The sequence below is a fragment of the Thamnophis elegans genome, chromosome 15 (assembly GCF_009769535.1).
Source record: "Thamnophis elegans isolate rThaEle1 chromosome 15, rThaEle1.pri, whole genome shotgun sequence".
NCBI classification, from domain to species: domain Eukaryota; kingdom Metazoa; phylum Chordata; class Lepidosauria; order Squamata; family Colubridae; genus Thamnophis; species Thamnophis elegans.
Window position 1 is genome coordinate 8091281 of NC_045555.1, and position 21274 is coordinate 8112554.

The window sequence follows — 21274 nt, forward strand, 5'->3', positions numbered from 1 at the left end:
CCTGGCCGAGCAGCAGCTCCAGGGTTCAAAAAGCACAGCCGGAGTTCTGGGTCTGTGGCTCCAGCAGGAAGGATGTGCCAGGAGAAGGGCAAGGCGTCCTGTGGGGGCATCACGAAGGGACGGGGGGAGGCCACATGACAGGGCTCAGCCCCCCGATCCTCCCCAAGCAGGAGAGGCAGCCCCCTTTCCAAGCCCAGAAGAGCCACAGAGATTCCCTCCCACCTTTGTGTTTGTGGGCCACAGGCCCTCACCCAACGAAGATAAACTTGTGGGATCTTGTGGAAATTGACTTTCTGCAGCTGGTGCTGCGCCAGGGGTTTGGCGGGTGCCTCGTCAGCATCATAACCGAAGATAGCACTGGCCCCTAGACTTATATACCGCTTCACAGTTGCTTTTACAGCCCTCTCTAAGCGGTTTACAGAATCAGCCTCTTGCCCCCAACAATCTGGGTCCTCATTTTACCCACCTCGGAAGGAAGGAAGGCTGAGTCAACCTTGGAGCCTGGTGGGATTCGAACTGTTGGCAGTGGGCAGAGTTAGCCAGCAAAGCTGCATTCTAACCGCTTGGAGGGAAGGAAGATAGCAATAGCACTTAGACTTATATACCGCTTCACAGTGCTTTACGGCCCTCTCTAAGAGGTTTATAGTTAGCCTCTTGCCCCCAATAATCTGGGTCCTCATTTTACCCACCTTGGAAGGATGGAAGGCTGAATCAACCTTAAGCCGGTCAGGATCAAACTCCTGGCAGTGGGCAGAGTTAGCCTGCAATACTGCATATTGATAGATGGACGAAGGAAGGAAGATAGCACTAGCCCCTAGACTTATATACAGTTTCGCAGTGCTTTACGGCCCTCTCTAAGTGGTTGACAGAATCAGCTTCTTGCCCCCAACAATCTGGGTCCTCATTTTACCCACCTCGGAAGGACGGAAGGCTGAGCCAACCTTGAGCCAGTCGGGATCTAACTCCTGGCATTGGGCAGAGTTAGCCTGCAATACTGCATTCTAACCACTGGGCACAAGGATGGATGGATGGAAGGAAGAAGATATACCACTTCAGTGTTTAACAGCCCTCTTTACGCGGTTTTAGAGAGTCAGCCTCTTGCCCTCAACAATCTGGGTCCTCGTTTTACCCACCTCAGAAGGATGGAAGGCTGAGTCAACCCTGAAGATCTCGGACATTGGCTCTGGGCCAGGGTCTCAGGCGGGCACCCCTGCAGGGCATGGCTGTAGGAAGCGGATCTGAGGAACTGAGTTCTGAGAGCAAGAGGCCAAAAAATGTTGGTCTTTGGAAGTCGCTTCTAGTGACCCTCCTGGAGATGCTCCTACCTATCTCTAGTACTCGGTGGCAAGCAGGACGAGCCGACGGAAGGCCTCGGGCCCCGGAGGAAGCCTCAGGGTGGCAAAGGGGAGGCGGCTGAGCAGGCAGGCGTGCAGTGCTGTGTATCGCCAAGTTGCCTTTATTAGAAGGGCCGGCCCACGGGTATCCGGACCCACAGTGCCACAGGGGCCTCTCCTTGGAAGAGGCCCCTGCGGGAAACACACACAGTACATTAGCAGGTCTCTCGTTTCATTCGTTAAAATTAAAGAGTCTAAAAAATAAGAAAAGCTTTTTTAAAAAAAAAAACAAAACCCAAGGCAACTACAACTACTCCTAGCTCGACTGTTGGAAGGATTAAACTGCAACTTGAACCCAGATCCCCCAAAGTTGGGCGGGTAGTCTGTGTGCAGAAAGCCCTGTGAGCTGTTGCGCCCCCCCAATTCTCCCAGCAGAAGGACCCTCAGCTCCAAGTGGTGGGAGACACTGTCCCCCCCCCACACCCAGGCCTGTTGCCCAATTCCCCCCACCAGTGGCTCTGCTGCCAGGGAGCAGGGCGAGACGAGAGGCGGGTGTGGGGGAGCCCCAGCGGCTCCTTCCTAGCTCAGTAGGGGTGGGGTGGGCAAGGAAGGCGGCCATGACAGTAGCATAGAAGCTGCGAAAGGCAAACCGGGACCAGGAAGTGGCCCAAGACTTGCTGCCAGCCTTGGACAAAAGTAACACATGCGGCGGGAGGATGATGCAGTCTGGGCTCTGGCGTCTAAAAGACGGACAGCTGCCAGCCTAATGGCGCCACTTTGTGCAGAAGCCCCTCCCCACTGGAACCCTAAGCTCACCATTCTTCATGGCTATCCCTCCCATCTCCTGGACCCCATCCTACCCTGGAGTGGCCCCAAAAATCCTGCTTCCTGCTCCCTCTTCTACCCAGAATCCCTACTGAGATGCGGCACGGACAGCCACCCTTGGCACAAAGGCGTCCTGTAACCCGTCAGCCCAACCGGTGTGCGAGACGGAGTCAATAGCAGCGGTAGCAAACAGACCCCCCTCCTGGGCTTGGAGCTGAGCTCGTGGAGTGTCCAAAGCAAGTGAGGCCCGCACCCCTCCTGCCTCAGGTCCTCCCCACCCTCGTGCGCCCGTCCGTGCGTCCGCCTGGTGGGATCAGGCTGTTCTTCGCCTCCCGGGAGGCTAACACCAGGGGTCCCGGGAAGCCCGGCCGCGACACAGGCTGTCGCTGCGCTGCCACATGCTGTGGATCAGGCTCAGCGCATCCTCGCATTTCTTCCGGATGGAGCTGTCCTCGAGGGGCTTGTGCAGAAGGTCCACCTGCAGACACAGCGGGGACAAAAGGAGCCATGAGGGGGAAGATGGGGCTGCCCACCTGCTGCCTGGAAGCCCCCCGTGTACAGAACCAAGGCCGCCCGCCGCATGACCAGCCAACCTGGTAGGTGCTCTTCCACACAGCATCCAGTGCCAGCAGGAACCGCTCCAGTTCGGCAGGGCAGCTGAAATAGAGGACCCACGGGGGCACGTACTGCTTCTGCTCCTGGGCAAACTCCTAAAGGGGTAAGGAGAGGAAGGGTACGTGAGACCCTGGGGCTTCCTGACGCAGCAGGGCCAAGAACTTCACTTAACAAACTGCAGCAGATGAGCCCCAGGTCTGGCAAATTCCCAAGTGTTGTGGCCCGCCAGTGTCAGCAGATTCACGGTGAGGAGGTTGGGGAGGAAGATGGGCCAGTCTGGGGAAGGCTCTGACGTGGGCTGTATGTAGGAGGTGGAGAGGGGGCCAGAGCCATGTGCCACTTATCAGCTGCCTTCAGAGTCAGATTTCAGTGAGGCAGAAGAACAGCTGGAGCATGTTCCCAGTGTGTGCATGCGCAGAGTTGCCAGGGGAAGGGAACAGCTAAAGAACAGGGGTCAACTTGGGAGTTAAGGCCAAAGGTGGACGGTGAATGGCCCCTCCCAGAGGAAATAAAAGAGAAGCGAAAGGAGAGTGGAGTTTGCAGGAGACCATTAGTTTGCCTAATTGGTTCGTGACTCTACGAGATTCCTGGCCAAGTTTTGCAGATATCGGCTTGGCAGCTCTCCAAGCCAGATAACGTCTGTGACTGTAAATCCTCCCTTGAAAGACTTTGCTGGGTGTGAATGAGCAGAATTCACAGGAAATTAATAAAAGGGGTTTTGTTGGACCAGGAGTTTGATTCATGCTCTTGGGAAGCCTCGGTCAGAACACCCCAAGAGCAGAAGGAATATGCTGCCTCCTCCTCTTGAAGACTCACCAGGAGGCAATATTCCCGACCAGACTCTGTGGAGACAGAAGCCACGTCCGCCAGCTCAGCAGTGGCCAATGAGCGGAAGAAGCTGGTCTGGCAGTCCTCGTGGCAGGTGAACAGTTTCTGCTCCGTCACCACCAGGCAGCAGGGGACGCAGGGTGCAGGGGCCATGCCCTGTGGGATGACCTGGGTGGGAAGGAGGGCCAAACCACCTTTGGAGCTCCTGAGAGCGAGAGGGCCCTGCTCCCGTCCAGTCACCGGGCAGCCCAGGAGCCCCAGGGACCTCACCTCTCCCCGTGGCCCCAATCCCAAGGATGACCTTACCCCTTGGGAGACCGCCTGGCATAAGTACTGCATCCAGTCGGCCATCTCCTCTTCGTTTTCTGCGCTCAGCTCCAGGGAAGGGCGCTCGGTCAAAATGACCTGGAAGGAGTGGGGCCGATCTGTCGCGTTCGACCTTCGGCAACCGCCACACTGCTCCCCCCTGCAAGGGAGAGAGTTCGCGGCAAATGAGACGGAGGGGCCAGAGTTGGGGGGGGGGGCTGGGAGGCTGCCTCATCTGGGACTCACCCCATATTCACAGACATCAGCGGAGTGACGTCCGTCCGGTCTGGGTACTGGTACAAGATGCCATTACTGCAGAGGGAAGACAGAAACAGCTGCTGGGAAAAGGCCCCTCCCAGTTCAAACCTGGGGAACCTTTAATTAGCATACCATTATGCAAATTAAATGCTCCCTCCCTTCTCTTAAGAGGACGGGATGGGGCCCCTTATGGTGTCACCAAGAACCAGAGTCCAGGACAAATAACTCTGGGGTTACATGTTTAAAAGATGATGACCATCAGAAAAGCTGCAAACCAAGGCGAAAGAAGTCGTTCGTTAGAGCAACTGACAGAAAAGGGTTTCACTCCAGACATATTACGTGACAAAGGTACAGATGTAAGGATGGTTTGGGATTCAACTACAACTTTTACAAGGAGACTTTTCACAAAGTAGAACTGCCAAGTCAAAAACACACAAGAGAAGACATACTGGAGGTGATAGTAGAGTAGAACACAATCAAATTTAGAAGGGACCTTGGAGGTTTTATAGTCCAGCCCCCTGCTCAAGCAGGAGAACCTATATCATCTCAGTGACTGTCTGGTCTCTTCTTAAAAACCTCCAGTGAAGGAGCCCCCACAACTTCTGGGGGCGACTTCTGTTCCACTGGTGAATTCTCCTCACTGGTTGAAAGTTTCTCCTTAGTTCCAGGGTGCTTCTCTCTTTGTTTAATTTCCATCCGTTGTTCCTTGTCCTGCCCTCTGGTGCTTTGGAGAATACTTTGACCCCCCCCCCCCTCATCTTTGTGGCAGCCCCTCAAAAACTAGAATACTGCTATCATGTCACCCCTAATTCTTCTTTTCTTTAGATTAGCCAGACCCAAATACTGGCTAATCCGAAGACGCTGTCCGAAGACGTCTCCGTGGTCATGTGGCCGGCATGACTCAACCCTAAAGGTGCACAGAGCGCTGTTCTCTTTCCACCAAAGGTGGTCCCGATTTTTCTACTTGCATTTTTAACGTGCTTTCGAACTGCTTGTTGGCAGAAACTGAGACAAGTAACTGGAGCTCACTCCGTTATGGTTTCGAACCGCGAAACTGCCGACCTTTCTGATCAACAAGCTCAGTGTCTTAGCTACTGAGCCACTGTGCCACTAACCCTTTGGTAAAGCTATAAAAAAGGTCAAAATCAGGAAAGCTTTGCTAGTTTACTAGTCTCTTTCTATAAACTTTTCAAGGACGAACTTCTGCAATCTTTGCATCAAGTGATCAAATTCTATAAACTGGGAAGGGACCAGATAGTTGGAATGAGGCTCATTATGGTATTAACGTGGCTGTCAGAGTTCCAAGTAACATATCCACAGAAAACAAAACTCCGAGGCAGGCTTATCTTTTCTATTTCTTCTTTGCTAGTTGACATTTCTATTTATTGTATCACCGCAGATGGGGACTGCAGCCATGAAATTAAAAGACGCTTGCTCTTGGGGAGGAAAGCGATGGCAAATCTAGACAGCCTACTAGAAAGCAGAAACATCACACTGCCAACAAAAGTCCATCTAGTCAAGGCTGTGGTTTTCCCAGTTGCAATGGATGGCTGTGAAGGTTGGACCATAAGAAAGGCCGAGCGCCAAAGAATGGAGGCCTTTGAACTCTGGTGCTGGAGAAGAAGACTCCTGCATTGAGTCCCTTGGACTGCAAGGCCATCCAACCGGTCAGTCTTAGAGGAGATCAACCCTGACTGCTCTTTAGAAGGCCAGATCCTGAAGAGGAAACTCAAATACTTTGGCCATCTAATGAGAAGGAAGAAGGACTCCCTGGAGAAGAGCCTCATGCTGGGAACGATGGAGGGCAAAAGAAGAAGAGGATGACAGAGAAGGAGGTGGCTGAATGGAGACACTCAAGCAGTCGGCGTGAGCTTCAATGGACTTCAGAGGATGGTAGAGGACAGGAAGGCCTGGAGGAATGTTGTCCATAGGGTCACAATGGGTTGGACACGACTTCGCAACTAACAACAACAATTTATTATACTTGCTCTTACGGTTTTTACTTCGTTAAGAATGTCTTCAATAACAATTCACAATAACCATTTTTTTAAAAAAGGAACCCGAGTGTAAGCCAACCTTCCTTCCGGCCCCGTCCATCTCCTCCTCACCTGAGCACAACAAAGCAGGGCTTCCAGACTTCCTTGCCCAGGTAATTGGTTCCTGCTTTGTAATTTAGCACACCTTCCTTGACGATGCAGTTTTCAGTGGACAGGTAGTGAGACAAAGGTGGGCCGGGATTCTCATCCGTGGGGTCTTCCCAGTGAACAAGGCCATAGAAGTGGACCACCACTTCCGAGATCTACCAAAGGCAAGTCAGATACTTAGCCAGGCTCTGAGCCACCAAAGGAGCCCCTGCCCCAAATCCCTGGCTTGGCTTTCCCCCACCACCACACACACACTTCCCAAATGGAGACAGGGCTGGTGCATCTCTCAGAGGGAAGGCTGCCTGGGGTGGCTACAGCACATGGAACTCCTCTGCGCTTGGAAGGGAAGAAGGAAGTGGTGGGATTCAATTTTTTTTACTACCGGTTCTGTGGGCGTGGCCTGGTGGGCAATGGCAGGGGAAGGATATTGCAAAATCTTCATTTCCTCCCCACACCAGGGGAAGGATTCTGCAAAATCCCTATTCCCTTCCCACACCAGGGGAAGGATTCTGCAAAATCCCCATTCCCTCCCCATTCCATGGGAAGGATACTGTAAAACCTCCATTCCCTCCCCACTCCAGGGAAAGGATTCTGCAAAATCCCCATTTCCTCCAGATCAGCTGGGACTCGGGAGGCAGAGAATAGATGGGGGTAGAGCCAATCACAGGTGGTATTTGCCGGTTCTCCAAACTACTCAAAATTCCCGCTACTGGTTCTCCAGAACTGGTCAGAACCTGCTGAATACCACCTCTGGAGGAAGGGCAGGAGGAATACGCACCTCCTGCTTGGATTCCTGAGCCACAAATTTGGCCAGCGCCAGTTTCTCCATGGTGGCATCGGTCAGGATGCTGGGGTATGGCGGCTCGCGGCAGCCTTTGATCATGGCGGACCTCAGAGAGGTCAGGAAGAATCTGCAGGGAGAGGGGAATTAGAGGGGGGCTAGATTGAAGGAGACATTTAGTTCAATTCATTCGGGTGAAGATCTATTCCTGACTTCTTGCCAAGTAATTGCTGCTACAGTGTGGCGTTTAGAAGATTATCGGCCTGGCAGCTCTCCAAGCCTGATCAAGGTCTGTAGTTGTGAAATCTCTTTAAAGACTGTTGGCCGGGACTTTGCTGGAGAGGAATTCCCTTTAACCTAAATAAAAGGCTTTTATCGGGATGAGGAGTTGGCTTCGTGATCTTTGGAAGTCTCGTTCAGAACAAGAGGGGTTACTAAAAGAGAGACGAAGGGACCACATTGAGGGGGAGGGGAGATACCCATTTATGAAAATTATTCTACCCTACAAAGAACAAAACTATTTGTGGTTGGGGTGGGGTGTTATTATTTTATTATTGTCCTTTTCATTTCTTTTATATAGTGTTTTTATATCCTTGTTAGCCGCCTTGAGTCACCATGTGCGAGCAGGTGGCAATATAAATTTTTCTAAATAAATAGCAATAGCACTTAAGACTTATATACCACTTCACAGAGCTGTTACAGCCCTCTCTAAGCAGTTTACAGAGTCAGCCTCTTGCCCCCAACAATCTGGGTCCTCATTTTATCCATCTCAGAAGGACGAAAGGCTGAGTCAACCTTGAGGCGGTCAGAATCGAACTGCTAGCAGTCGGCAGAGTCAGCCTGCAATACTGCATTCTAACCACTGCGCCACCATGGCTCTTATACAGCACTAGTAATAATAGCACTTGGACTTATATACCGCTTCACAGAGCTTTTACAGCCCTCTCTAAGCCGCTGACAAAGTCAGCCTCTTTCCCCAAACAATCTGGGTCCTCATTTGACCCACCTTGGAAGGACAGAAGGCTGAGTCAACCTGGAGCCTGGTGAGATCTGAATTGCTAAATTGCTGGCAGCCGGCAGGCAGCAGAAGTAGCCTGCAGGACTGCACTCTAACCACTGCATCACCGCAGCATACTAGTCGGCATCCCTCGCCATCCCAGCAGCTGTTACCGGGGGAGACGCGGCCCGCCTATCCCTTACTCAGTTAGGGTAGCGTCCGCCGTGTCCAGCAGGAACTGCTTCCGGCGGTTGGTGCAGACCAAAGTCACTGTTTGCTGATCCAGACCCACCTGCCAGGAAAACAAAGGCCCATTTGGTTTTATTTTTTCAATCAAATTTTAATTTTTTATATTCGTTATACATATTAATGCGTGAATAGTGTGTTATCTGGGTATTCTACATTCCAATACATATAAACTTAATCTTATTACTCATAAATATTACATTTCATTTCCATTATTTCATATTACTTATACATTTTTATTATCACCCTTCCTTTCTTAACCTTCTTTCTATCTTTTGCTATTTTTCCGCTCTATTTTTATCCCTATTAACATTTCCCTCCCTTTCATATCACTATAATATTCAGACATGTTTTTCACCTCTTTTGTTATTCATGTATCCTTAATTAAATCAAAATTTCATCCTTTATTCTTCAATATCTCCCTCTACATTTTTAGTACCAATCACAATCATTTATACATTTACCTAATTGCCCATTGTTTAATTCTAACATTTCACTGTTATTCATATTTTTATATATAATTAATAGTACAATCATTCAAAGCCTAATTTCCAATTCTTCATAACCATATTTTTCGGACTGTAAGACGCACCAGAGTATAAGACGCACCAAGATTTCGAAAAGGTAAATTTAAAAAATAATGTTTGTCCTCCCTGGCCCCCAGGGTTTTGGGGGGGAAATGGGGCACGCAGAGAGTTTGGGCAGCCTGCAAAGTGCTTCTGGGGAATGGGAAAGGCAAAAACACCTGTTTTTGTGAAAAACGGGCCCATTTTCACTCGTGTTTGCCCTCCCCAACCCCCAGGAGCACTTTGCAGGCCTCCCAAACCCTCTGCGCGTCCATTTTTGCAAAGGAGGTGGGGTTTCGGGAGGCCAAAAATGCTGCATTCAATGTATAAGACGCACCCAGATTTTTTGGGGGGAAAGGGGCATCTTATACTCTGAAAAATATGGTATTTATATTATGATATTATCCTGAAATCTATCACACTGCTAACCTAATTGTCTCACCTCCACTCGACCAATTAGATCCCACAGATTAGGCCTCCTCCGAGTTCCATCAGCCAGTCAATGTCGACTGGCAACCATGCGGAGGAGAGCCTTCTCTGTGGCAGCTCCGACCCTATGGAACGAACTCCCCGTGGAGATTCGTACCCTCACCACCCTCCAGACCTTCCGCAAAGCCCTTAAAACCTGGCTGTCCCGACAGGCCTGGGGCTAAAGACCTTAACCCTGCCCGAATAGTATGAATGTTGTGCTTTTTAATGATGTATTGTCTTATATGTAACTTGGTTTGTCCTCCCCTCCCCCTGAACTGTGAGCCGCCCTGAGTCCCCCCAGGGAAAAGGGCGGCATACAAATAAAGTATCGTATCTTATCTTATCTAATTCTAATATTAATACACGTTAATTGAAATATATTCATAAAGATATTCTTTCACTCTACTTTCCCTTATCCGTCATCTCTTACCCGCATCTGAACCTTTAATCTTATTTTCTTTTTAGTTTTCCTTCCATTTTAAGCAAAAGCCCATTTGGAAGGAACCCTTAACCCCTGGGCCTCTGGGAGGGGAATGCTCAGCCCCTGCAAGATTGGGGCGAGACGGCCCCTCCCTCCAGTTACTGGTCTTGTCCCGGGAAGAGGCAGAGCCCCAAGCAACCCTCAGCAACTTACAGAGATGTAGTCCAGCTCATTATAGGACACAGCCTCCTCCACCATGTAAGGCTTCTCGGCAGCTCCTGGGGATGAGAGAAACAGGGCGCAGAGTCATCCACACAGCCAGTGCTTGCACCAAGAGTATTTATCGGGACCAGCTGATCAGGAGGGAATGGGGATTTTGCAGTATTCTTCCCCTGGAGTGGGGATTTTGCAGTATCCTTCCCCTGGAGTGGGGAGGGAATGGGGATTCTGCAGTATCCTTCCCCTAGAGTGGGGAGGGAATGGGGATTCTGCAGTATTCTGCCCCTGGAGTGGGGATTTTGCAGTATCCTCCCCCTGGAGTCGGGAGAGAATGGAGATTTTGCAGTATCCTTCTCCTGGAATGGGGAGGGAATGGGGATTTTGCAGTATCCTTCCCCTGGAGTGGTAAGGGAATGGAGATTTTGCAGTATCCTTCCCCTGGAGTGGGGAGGGAATGGAGATTTTGCAGTAGCCTTCCCCTGGAGTGGGGAGGGAATGGAGATTTTGCAGTATCATTTCCCTGGAGTGGGGAGGGAATGGGGATTTTTACACTATCTTTCCCCTGCCACACCTACAAAGCCACATACCCCAAGCCATGCCCACAGAAATGGTAGTAAAAAAAATTGAATCCCACCACTGAGCAAAGCTCAAGGCATTGCTCAGAGGCAGGCGGCAACCGATAGCACTTTCACAGGGGGTTACCTTTTCGGATGAGGTACATGTAACAGTCGGTCAGGAGCAAGTAAAGGAGCTGGAGGGTCCCTTCCATGTGTCCGGTGCTCATGCGGATCATCTGTTTGGGGGTGGGGGGGTGGGGGAAGAGACCTCTGTTACTGACCCCGCAGTAGAGATGTGAGAAAAGCTTCTCTTAGATCTGAAGAGGTCTGGCTCCCTTCTGAAGCCTCTGCCCCCACCCACCCAAGGAGTTAGGGGCAGGGGAGAGCGGGAAACACACTCATGTTCTGACCCAGGCTTCCTGAGAGCCTGAAGCAAACTCCTTGTCCCGACAAAAAACCCTTTTAGTAATTTGCTGTGGATTCTGATCATTCACATCCAGCAAAATCTTTCAAGGGAGGATTTACGGTCATAGATCTTATCTGGCTTGGAGAGCTGCCAGGACGATAGCTGCAGAACTTGTCAAGGAGTCTTGGAGAGTCACAAACCAATTAAGTGAACTAATTGTCTCCTGCAAACTCCACTACCCTTTTGTTTCTTTTATTTCCTCTGGGAGGGGCCATTCACTGTCCACCTGTGGCCTTACTCCTAAGTCGACCCGTTCTTTAGCTGTTCCTTTAGTCTGGCAACTCTGTGCATGCACATACTGGGAACAGGTTCCAGCTGTTCTTCTGCCTCATTGATGTCTGATTCTGAAGGCAGCTGAAGGCAGCTGATCATCAGAGCCCTCCCCAGACTCCAGGAGTGGCCCTGGTTCCTCCCCAACCTCCTCACTGTCTGAATCTGCTGCCAGCTCAGCTAGCTGCTGGCGGGCCACAACAGCTCACAAGGGGCTCCCTTCTGGGCAATCAAACCTACCCGGAAGAGCTGCTCCTCGTTCTCGCGAAAGACGTGGATCATCAAAAGAAGCAAGTGATTGTTGTCTACCCTGCAGGGAAGAGAAGGCCAAGTCGATAATGAGGAGGGAGAGCTGACCTGCCTCCTGCCTCCTTCACCCCCATCGTGAGGTGGCTTTCTCCAAGGAAGATGTTAAAATATTCATAACATGGAGAGACATGGGAACAAGGTCAGCCAATGAATAGGCATAGCAACTAAGTCAGCCAATAGGAGCTTAAACAGATCTGAGTCTGTGCAGAGAATTGAAACAGAAACTTAAGAAGAAAGCAGTCTGCTGCTCTGAGAAGTAAACTAGCAGTCTGTCTGGGCTTATCTGCTGAAATGAAACTAACTGTTTGTGTTTGCCTGTAACTCTCCTGCCTTGTGTTTACTTGGAAGAATCATCTGTTGGTATTGTTCATTTATTCATCTATTCTTATGTATATAAAGAAGTTAATGAATCCAGCTGTATCAGTTATCTGTGTGTGCTTCTGGATTTGAATGTAGGCAACAAACTCTGACAGAGGACATCATGGAACTGTAGGAATCACCAGGAAGGCAAAAATTTCACCAGAATGGAGAAAGCAATACAGGGTCAATTTTGGACGTCCCTTTACGTTCACGAAACACAAGGAGTAATAAAGGAGAATATTGGTAGCTCAAGGTTGAAATCTGGGAGTCTGTGGTGCTCTCTAAGCTCGGTGGTTTTCTGGCAGATGTTTCATTACCCCAAGTAGCAATAGCACTTAGATTTAAAAACACTTTACAGTGTTTTTACAGCCCTCTCTAAGCAGTTTTTACAGAGTCAGCCTCTTGCCCCCAACAATTTGGGTCCTCATTTTACCCACATCGGAAGGATGGAAGGCTGAGTCAACCTGCAGCCATTCAGGATCGAACTGTTGGCATTGGGCAGAGTTAGCCTGCAATACCACATCCTAACCACTGGGAGGGAGGAAGGAAAGAAGGAAGGGAAGGAAGATGGCAATAGTACTTAAGACTTACATATCGCTTCACAGTGCTTCACAGCCCTCTCTAAGTGGTTTACAGAGTCAGCCTATTCCCCCAACCCCATCCAACAATCTGGGTCCCCATTTTACCCACCTGAGAAGGACGGAAGGTTGAGTCAACCTGGATCCTGGTGAGATTCAAACTGCCAAATTGCAGGCAGCCGGCAGTCAGCAGAAGTAGCCTACAATACTGCATTTTAAGCACTGCGCCACCAAAGCCCATAGGCTACATCAGCAGTATTAGACCAATGATGCTAGCGCCGGTGATGTTACCTGGTTTGGTTAATGAAATGTTTGCAAGAACCCCACCAAGCTCAGAAAGCATCTCAATACGAGGACTGGCAAGGAAAGGATGCTGAAGAGGCAAGGAGGAGGAGGAGGAGGAGGAGCATACAGGGAATGTCGAAGGTAGAATTGTCCTGAAAAGCCTCCCTAACAGTTTCTCAGCACACACTGACCGAGATGCCACCGCAACAGTGCCAACTCCCAACTTCTGCTGCCAACTGGATGCCGGAAGCAGGCTGTCAACCCTGAAGCTGGCCTGGGCAAAGCCATCTTGGAGCTTCAGTGTTCCCACACTGGAGCGAGGGAGAGGGAGGGATTAGAGATAGCTGGGCTTGTGCAGTCAAAATAAAAGACTTTCTCAAGACTTTCTCCTGGGAACCAAGGAGGTTGTCACACCTGGCGGAAAGGAAGAGGAGTGATGCCACCAGACCAGCGGACGCTGCAGTGATTGGGGCCATGTGACTGATTGTCGGGTTGAGGGAAAAACGTTTACTTTTAATTAGGTGAAAACCAAGGGGCCCTTTCAGAGTCGGTTTTCGACAGATATGTGCCAATATGGTATTTCCAATAAAGCTACCGTATTTTTGGGACTATAAGGCGCACCGGAGTATAAGACGCGCCATGATTTCGAAGAGGTACATTAAAAAAAAAAGTTTTTAAATTGTTCAAAGTTAGCGTAGCAAGAAGAAGCTAAGATCAATGTAGAGATGTTATTAACCCTTTTTTTTCTTTATTTCTTTTTTCTCAATATATTTTAGACTGTGTTTGCTAAAAATCTATACCGTGTATGGGTTCTGGGAAGTCGGGGGGGGAGGGAGGTGGGGTGTTGGGGGGGAGGGAGGGATATATACTAGGTTAGATATGATGTGTTAGATTTCAATGTAATGCGACCTCACATGTATACTGTTTTTCTTTAATTTCTCTGTAAAAATAGGATAAGTTAAATACATTGACATATAGTGGAAATACACCAAGGGGAGGAGGAGTGGGATAGAAGAAAGATGGGTAGAGAGGGCGGGAGAGAGGATGGGAGGGAGGGTGAGAAGGAAGGGAGGGAGTGGATCGGGAGAGAGGAGTGGTAGAGGGGGAGGGGAAGTAGGGTAGAGGGGGATGATGGAGGGAAAATAGAAAGTTGGAGGGGGGTAGAAGAAAGAGGTGTACGGAGAGTGGAAGATGTATATTGGGTTTCTACTTTTTGTGGTATTGTTGACAAGAGGAATTGCTGCGATTATTGTTTAATGTTGTATGGCTCCGGCTATGCACAGTATATATGTGAGTATATGAAAATGAAAAAATGGAAAATAAAAACCTTTTTCAAATCTCAAAAAATAAAAATAAAAATTTAAAAAAAAAGTTTTTGCATTCTGCAGGGCTCCCAAACCTCCTGCATGCCTTGTTTTTTGCAAAAAAAAAAAAAAAAAGCCCACACAGAGCTGTGGGAGGCTTGTAGAGTGTTGGGGGGGCGGGGCGGGGATGGCCCGTTCTTTGCTTGTTTTTGCCTTCCCCCTGGGGCACTTTGCAAGCCTCCCAAACCCTCTGCACGTCCATTCTTGCAAAGGGGGCGGGGTTTCAGTAGACCAAAAATGATGTATTCAGTGTATAAGACGCACCCAGATTTTCACCCTTTTTAAGGTGCGTCTTATACGCCGAAAAATACAGCATTCTTTTAGGAATTCACCTGCCTCAGAGTTTTTGCTTGCAAGGGATGTATTACTTGGAACCCCGACACAGGCTGCCACACCCTCCCCCCCACACACCTTGGAAGAAGGGTGGTCGAGCATTGCCATCTCTCAGGTGGAGGGTCTGGCCAAAGGGAGGAACCAGCCCTTACCTGAACTCCGAGGGATGGGCAGCCTCTGACGGACTGCCCTGCCCTTCCTCCACCCCTGAGTCCTCGGCGCTGCTTGGAGAAGGGCTCGCCCGATCCTCCTTCAGCCTGCTGAGGGCCGCCGCACTGGCCGTCTCCACCACTTCTCCCGGCGAGCTGGCTACGGCTGGCCCAGCAGCCTCCCCCTCTCCTCCTCTTTCTTCCTCTTGTTCAGGAGCTTCAGGGCTACCAAAAACATGTGCCGGTTGACCATGCCCTGCAGAGTCATGGTGGCCACCACCTGTTGCAGGAGTGTTTGGACTCTCAACGGTAAAGCGGTAGAAGTCCATGGGGGCCGGCAGACCCTGACCAAAGCTGCCAAGGGATGGCCCTTCCGAAGGGGGGTCCCCTGGCAAGTCGGTCCGAAAGGACTGGTCCGGGGGATCCAGGGGGCGGCTCCACCCGTCGGCCGCCTCCAGCGAGTCGATCACCTTGCTGAGTTCCTGCCCCACCCGTTCCATAGCCGTGTCCTTCATTTCGGGGATCTGGAGCCCCAGCTGGCAGAGGGCCGGTGCTTCGGTGCTGACTGTCAGGTTGGACTCTGGGGTGGTCCATGGCCGCCCGGCCTCCTGGTCCACCGCCTGGTCTCCAGCAGGAGCAGGGAAGGAGGGGACAGAGGCCTCCTCCGATTTCACTTTCTTCTTCTTGCCTGTTTTCTTCTTTTTAGCCAACCTGTCAAGAGAGGGAAATGAGTTATCGGGCTATGGTGCACCAGGGAATAGCTGCAAGCCGAGCAGCCAGCAGGCTTGTTCGGGGCTCAAGGATAGGGGGACATCTGGCCAGCGGTGAAATCTACCGTATTTTTTGGAGTACAAGCACCAAGATTTTGAAGAGGCAAATTTTTAAAAAAAGTGTTTGCACTCTGCAGACCTCTCAAAAACGGGCCCAGTTTTTTGTCAGAAAAAAGGGCATGCATAGCCTTTGGGAGGCTTATAGAGTGCTCCTGGGGGCTAGGGTGGGGGCAAAACCAAGCAAAAAATGGCCCATTTTTTGCTCATTTCTGCCCTCCCCAGCCCCCAGGAGCGTTCTATAAGCCTCCTAAAGGCTATGCACAGCCATTTTTGCAAAGGGGGCGGGATTTCGGGAGGCCACAAATGCTATATTCAGTATATAAGACGCACCCAAATTTTCATCCTCTTTTTTGAAGGAAAAAGGTGTGTCATATACTCCGAAAAATATGGTAATTTTTTTGCCACTGGATCTGTGGACGTGGCTTGGTGGGGGAGTGTCATGTGACTGGGTGGGCGTGGCCAACTTTTTTTCACTTTTTAAAGCATTTTTTTCCTGCCAGTTTGGGTGAATAGGCAGGGAAGAAAAGGCTTTAAAATGTCAGGGGGGGGGGGGGAACTTCCGACCATCGTGCGGCTCACCGCTGATCTGCAAGATTGTCGGAAGCTTCCCCCCTCACATTTTAAAGTATTTTTTCCCCCTGCCTACTCACCTGAGCTTCAAAAAGTGAAAAAAATCCACAATTCCTGGCACTTCCCACAGCAGGAGAGGAAGGGTCTACGAGAGCCATGGGCAGAGGGCAGAGCCAAGCGGGGCAGCCAAGCAATTGGGGAATGTTTCCTCCCCGGCACCAACCTGATGACCTCCAGCTCTGTGCCGCCCTCAGACTGATCGGTGCCTTCAGGCGCGAAGCCGCCCTTCAGCGAGGCAGCGTGCACTGGGGTGCTCTCAGCGGATGACGGTGCTTCCACCTTCCCGTCAAAAGGGTTGTAGCGCTGGGTGGGGCTCTTGGCGGAAGCCTGGCAGCTGTTCAACTCGGAGGCCACAGAACGTGGACAGCTGAGCGTATCAGTCAGGTCTCCTTCTGGAAGGAAGGAAGGAGAGATGGGAGGGATGGAATCAATGGAAGGGAGGGAGGAAGGGAAGGAAAGAGAGATGATGGAATCAATAGAAGGGAGGGAGGGAAGGAGAGATGGAATCAATGGGAGAGAGGGAGGGAGGGAAGGGAGAGATGGGAGGGATGGAATCAATGGAAGGGAGGGAGGGAAGGAAGAAAGGAGAGATGGGGGGATGGAATCAATGGAAGAGAGGGAGGAAGAGAAGGAAGGAGAGATGGGAGGGATGGAATCAATAGGAGAGAGGGAGGGAGGGAGGGAGGGAAGGAAGGAGGGATGGAGGGAATCAATGGAAGGGAGGGAGGGAAGGAGAGATGGAATCAATGGGAGAGAGGGAGAGAGGGAGTGAGGGAAGGAAGGAGAGATGGGAGGGATGGAATCAATGGGAGAGAGGGAGGGAGGAAAGGAAGGAGAGATGGATGGAATCAATGGAAGGGAGGGAGGGAAGGAGAGATGGAATCAATGGGAGGGAGGGAGGGAGGGAGGGAGGGAAGGAAAGAAGGAAGATGGGAGGGATGGAATCAATGGAAGGGAGGGAAGGAAGGAGAGATGGGAGGTATGGAATCAATGGGAGAGGGAAGGAGAAGGAAGGAAGGAAGAAGGAAGGAAGGAGGTCAGCTGTCTCTCCCCGTTCCCAGGAGCAGCAGTGTCCCCATTCAGAAGATACGCTGCATATGCAACTCTTTTGCACACTTGCTCAAAAAATTCACCATCCTGATTTCACACACGGTGACATCTTGGCGTGTTGCTCCACAGGCTACGCACGAAGAAGAGGAGGACATTCCCCTCCTGCCCAGACCCACTGGGGGGGGGGGGGAGAAGGGGCTCCTGATCTCTGCCAAACCCCACAGAGCCTGACATAACCCTGCCTAACAGCAATAGGTTGCCCACCTCAGGAGCAGCCCCTTGCGGCTGAAGGGACTCCGGAAATGGGACGGTGCATCTTGGTCAGTTTTACAAGTGGGGAAGCATCCAGGAGAGGGGGGGCAGGGGGAGAAAATCAAGAGGGCAGTCTCTACTAATTCTTCAATTAAAAAGGTAAAAATTCCTTTTGCACCTATGTGCTAGTCGTTCCCAACTCTAGGGGGCGGTGCTCATCAAAGCCAAAGATCCAGGGCTGTCCGAAGACATCTCCGTGATCAGTGGCCAGCATGACTCAACGCCTGAAGGTGCACGGAAGGCTGTTCCCTTCCCACCAAATGTGGTCCCTATTTTTCTACTGGCATTTTTAAAATGCTTTCAAACTGCTAGGTTGGCAGAAGCTGGGACAAGTTACGGGAGCTCCCTCCGTTACGTGGCGCTAGGGATTCGAACCGCCGACCTTTCTGATTGACAAGCTCAGGGTCTTAGCCACCGAGCCACCTTTAATTCTGCAATTACTCCATTACAAAATCCCCTCTCTCCTCCCGGAAACCTGTGTTCAGCCATGAATTGCAGGAGACGACACAACCGGTTTAAGTGTCTATGGAGATTCTCTGTCATCCAGGTCACGGTTGACCCAAAGAAGAGCGGAAGAAACTTTTGGGGCCAGTAGCGAAACGTCTTCGAAGAAAAAACAAGGAAGCCCAGGGGCCTCTTGGGGAAAAAAAAAACGCACCTTTGGGACAACCCGTTTAACTTTCCATCTCTTTCGTTCGGTTGCTGCTCTCCTTGTTCCCTTCGCAGGCCGAGGGAGCAGCAACTTGCTCAACGGTGAAAGGAGTTAGGAGCTAAGTCAGGAGCCTGGAGCCCACCCGCCTTCCGAAGTACTGCAGGGCGAGAGCCGAGGGAGGCAAGGACAGAGAAAGGGCCGCAGCAGCTGCCACCGCCGCTAGCAGGACCCAGCTGGGAAAGAGAAGCTGCTGGCGGAAGCATCTGTGGCCACGAGATCAGGTGGCTTAACGTCCGTTCCCCCGGCCTCCATGCACTGACAGGCGGACAGTAAGAGGTTAGGACCGTGATGGCGAACCTATGGCAGGTGTAGATTCTAGTTTCCGCCGCGCCTGCCAGCTGGTCTTCGTTGGTGCCAGAAAACGGCCCGAAAAACAACCCAAAAACAGGGCGCTTTTTGGGACGTTTTCAGGCTGTCCTTCGCATGCGCTGGAGTGGCCAGCTGGTTTTTGTGGGCGCCAGAGGGCTCAAAAACAGCCTGAAAATGGCCTGAAAATTTCCCCAAAATGGTCTGAAAATGGCTCAAAAAATGACCGAAAAACAGGGCACTTTTTGGGCCGTTTTCAGGCTGTCCTTCGCACTGGAGCGGCCAGCTGGTTTTCGCAGGTGCCAGAGGGCTCAAAAACGGCCTGGAAATGGCCTGAAAACAGTCCAAAAAACTGGCCAAAACCAGAGCGCTTTTGGGCCGTTTCCCGGCCGCCCTTCTTCGCAGCCGCTGGAGCGGCCAGCTGGTTTTCGCAGGTGCCAGAGGGCTCAAAAATGGCCTGAAAATGGCCCAGCAGCCAGACCACCAAGCGCTTCTGAAAACAGTCCGAAAAATGGCCAAAAACAGGCATGCACACGCTGGCCAGTTTGTCTTCGGGTTTCTGGCGCTCTGGTGCACACGCCCATTTCGCTTTGGCGCTCAGTACTGAAAAGGTTCGCCATCACTGGGTTAGGAGGAGACCGCTGGCACCAACACAGAAGCACTCCCCGGAAGCTTGTTAATGTGCAAACCAGAAAGAGACTGATGGTTCATGCTGGAAAGACGGAAGCCACAGAACTATAGGAGGTGGTTAGGCATAGAGAAGGGCCTGGAGAACCACTTAGGCTGTGGAACTGGGCAGCAGATGCCCTGGGCTGAGGGAGCCAATATTTAAGCTGGCAAGAGCCTGCCACCGAAGCGCTTGGTGGCCTGGCTGCTGGGCCCCTCAGGCACCGGCCGGTGTTAAAGAGACCTGTGGCCCAGCATGCAGGAAGCTCTGGGGGCGGGCGAGCGGAAGGGGAGGAGGAGGGAACTGGAAAACCAGGCAAGCTGGTCCCACCTTCCCATGCTGTGGTAGGCATGGACGGCACTGCAGGGAAGACTTCTCCAAAATCATAATCTATAAAACGAGGGATAAAAAGGAGGGTTAGAAATGAAAGGAAACTGGGCAGAAGGTGGGGGGGAGGTGGGACAGAGATTATACTCCCTGAGACTCTCAGGAAACAACAACTGAACGGAAAACTGCAGGGGACTTTCTACCGCTGCACCATAGAGAGTATTTTAACTTATTGCCCCTGTGTCTGGTTTGCCAATTGCCCAGGGGCAGACAGGACAGCGCTCCAGAGGGTCAATGTCATTGCCCAGAGGATCATGGGTTGCCCCTCTCCCCTCTTTGGAAGAGCTTGATAGCTCCCTCTGCCTTAAGAAAGTTCAAACCTTAAAGATCCATCTCATCCTAGGCGCCCTTTTTTTTTTTAACTATTACCATCTGGCAGCCGGTACAGGACAATAAAAACAAGGACAAATAGGCTGAAAAACAGCTTCTATCCAAGGAAAGTAACTACCGTATTTTTCAGACTATAAGATGCATCTTTTCCCCCTTAAAGAGCATGGAAATGTTGGTGTGTCTTATACACCAAATACAGCCATTTTTGGCCTCCGGAAGCCCTGCCTCAGCATCCCATTTTGTGAAAAATGGGCAATAAACGGGCTGTTTTTCACCAAAACGATTTTGCCTTCCCCCACTCCCCAGAAGCACTCTGCAGGCTTCAGCAGGGCTGGGGGAAGGGGAAAATGTCCCCGTTTTGGCTGGGGGTCGGAGAAGACAATAACTTTTTTTTTCTTACTTACATCTTCGAAATCTTGGTGCGTCTTATACACCGGTGCGTCTTATAGTCCAAAAAATATGGTACATTGAATTCTATGAAATGGTGCAATATGAATGCAATATCAGGGTTTTTCAATTTCAATGATATAGCATGCGAAGGAAGTGTGTTTTTATTTTTATAGTTATAATGTACACTGAAGACAGCATTTAATTGGGTTGTACCATCTGCAATGACAATAAAATAAACTAACTAACTAACTAACTGACATGGAATAACCTTTTGGCGATCATGATCGAAGGGGAAGGTGGGTGGGGGGAATAGAGCAAGGACAAGGGCAGGGCGGGGAACTCTCTCTCAGCTCAGGCTGCAGGGCTGGGCTCAGTTCCAGATCCTGCTCAGGGACCACGTTATCTCGGAAGATTAAAGGAAGCTGTTCTTGCTTTCCCTCTGAGTGCAGAGCAGTGTCAGCGAAGGGCTTTTCCCAAACTGCGACTGGGGAGGGCGGGTGGAAGGGAAGGGATGATTCAGGCCGAGCGGCCCTTGAGGTTGGTCAAAAAAACCCATGCTGATCGTATGGGAACAAGGGAGGCAAGCTCAGAAGTAGCCTGTTTTCCCGAATATAAGACCTCCCCGGATAATAAGCCCAATCGGACTTTTGAGCGCATGCGCTAAAATAAATCCTCCCCGAAAATATTGCAACATAGCAGCAGCCATGAGATGACCACGCTCGCCGCCTCCTAGACCAAGCACTTATTTCGGGGGAGGGGGTGTGTCAGAAGAATATAAGGCCCTGACTTATTTTGGGGGAAACACAGTACCTCAAAACACTGGCCCACCCCAATTGCCTGAGGGGCTTTGAACTGGAGATGTTGGAGGCAGAGTTTGCAGCTTGATAGGGCCTTCCTCTGGCCAAAGAACTGTCCCCCCCAGTCCCATCCAGACCCTCCGTTCTATGGGCAGGAGGGTCGCCTGGGCAGGCGTGGCCG

The 21274-nt window shown here is 50.9% G+C and overlaps 1 protein-coding gene across 4 annotated transcripts in view; it reads right to left on the reverse strand.

Moving 5' to 3' along the window:
- Positions 1-1433: 1433 nt before the first annotated feature.
- Positions 1434-21274, reverse strand: part of PLEKHM2 (pleckstrin homology and RUN domain containing M2) — a 30498-nt gene continuing 10657 nt past the window's right edge. The window contains exons 7-20 of one of the 4 annotated variants that reach the window (XM_032231964.1): positions 19520-19579; positions 16306-16531; positions 14686-15393; positions 11545-11614; positions 10714-10804; positions 10006-10070; positions 8292-8380; positions 7089-7221; positions 6275-6465; positions 4155-4220; positions 3909-4068; positions 3591-3770; positions 2753-2869; positions 1434-2637 (exon numbers count right to left, since the gene is read on the reverse strand). In XM_032231964.1, the coding sequence (XP_032087855.1) occupies positions 2500-2637; positions 2753-2869; positions 3591-3770; positions 3909-4068; positions 4155-4220; positions 6275-6465; positions 7089-7221; positions 8292-8380; positions 10006-10070; positions 10714-10804; positions 11545-11614; positions 14686-15393; positions 16306-16531; positions 19520-19579 (2294 nt within the window). In that variant the 3' untranslated portion in view covers positions 1434-2499. Of the gene's footprint in view, positions 2638-2752; positions 2870-3590; positions 3771-3908; positions 4069-4154; positions 4221-6274; positions 6466-7088; positions 7222-8291; positions 8381-10005; positions 10071-10713; positions 10805-11544; positions 11615-14685; positions 15394-16305; positions 16535-19519; positions 19580-21274 lie in introns of all 4 variants that reach the window. The other 3 variants (XM_032231962.1, XM_032231965.1, XM_032231966.1) reach the window with 3 other exon arrangements.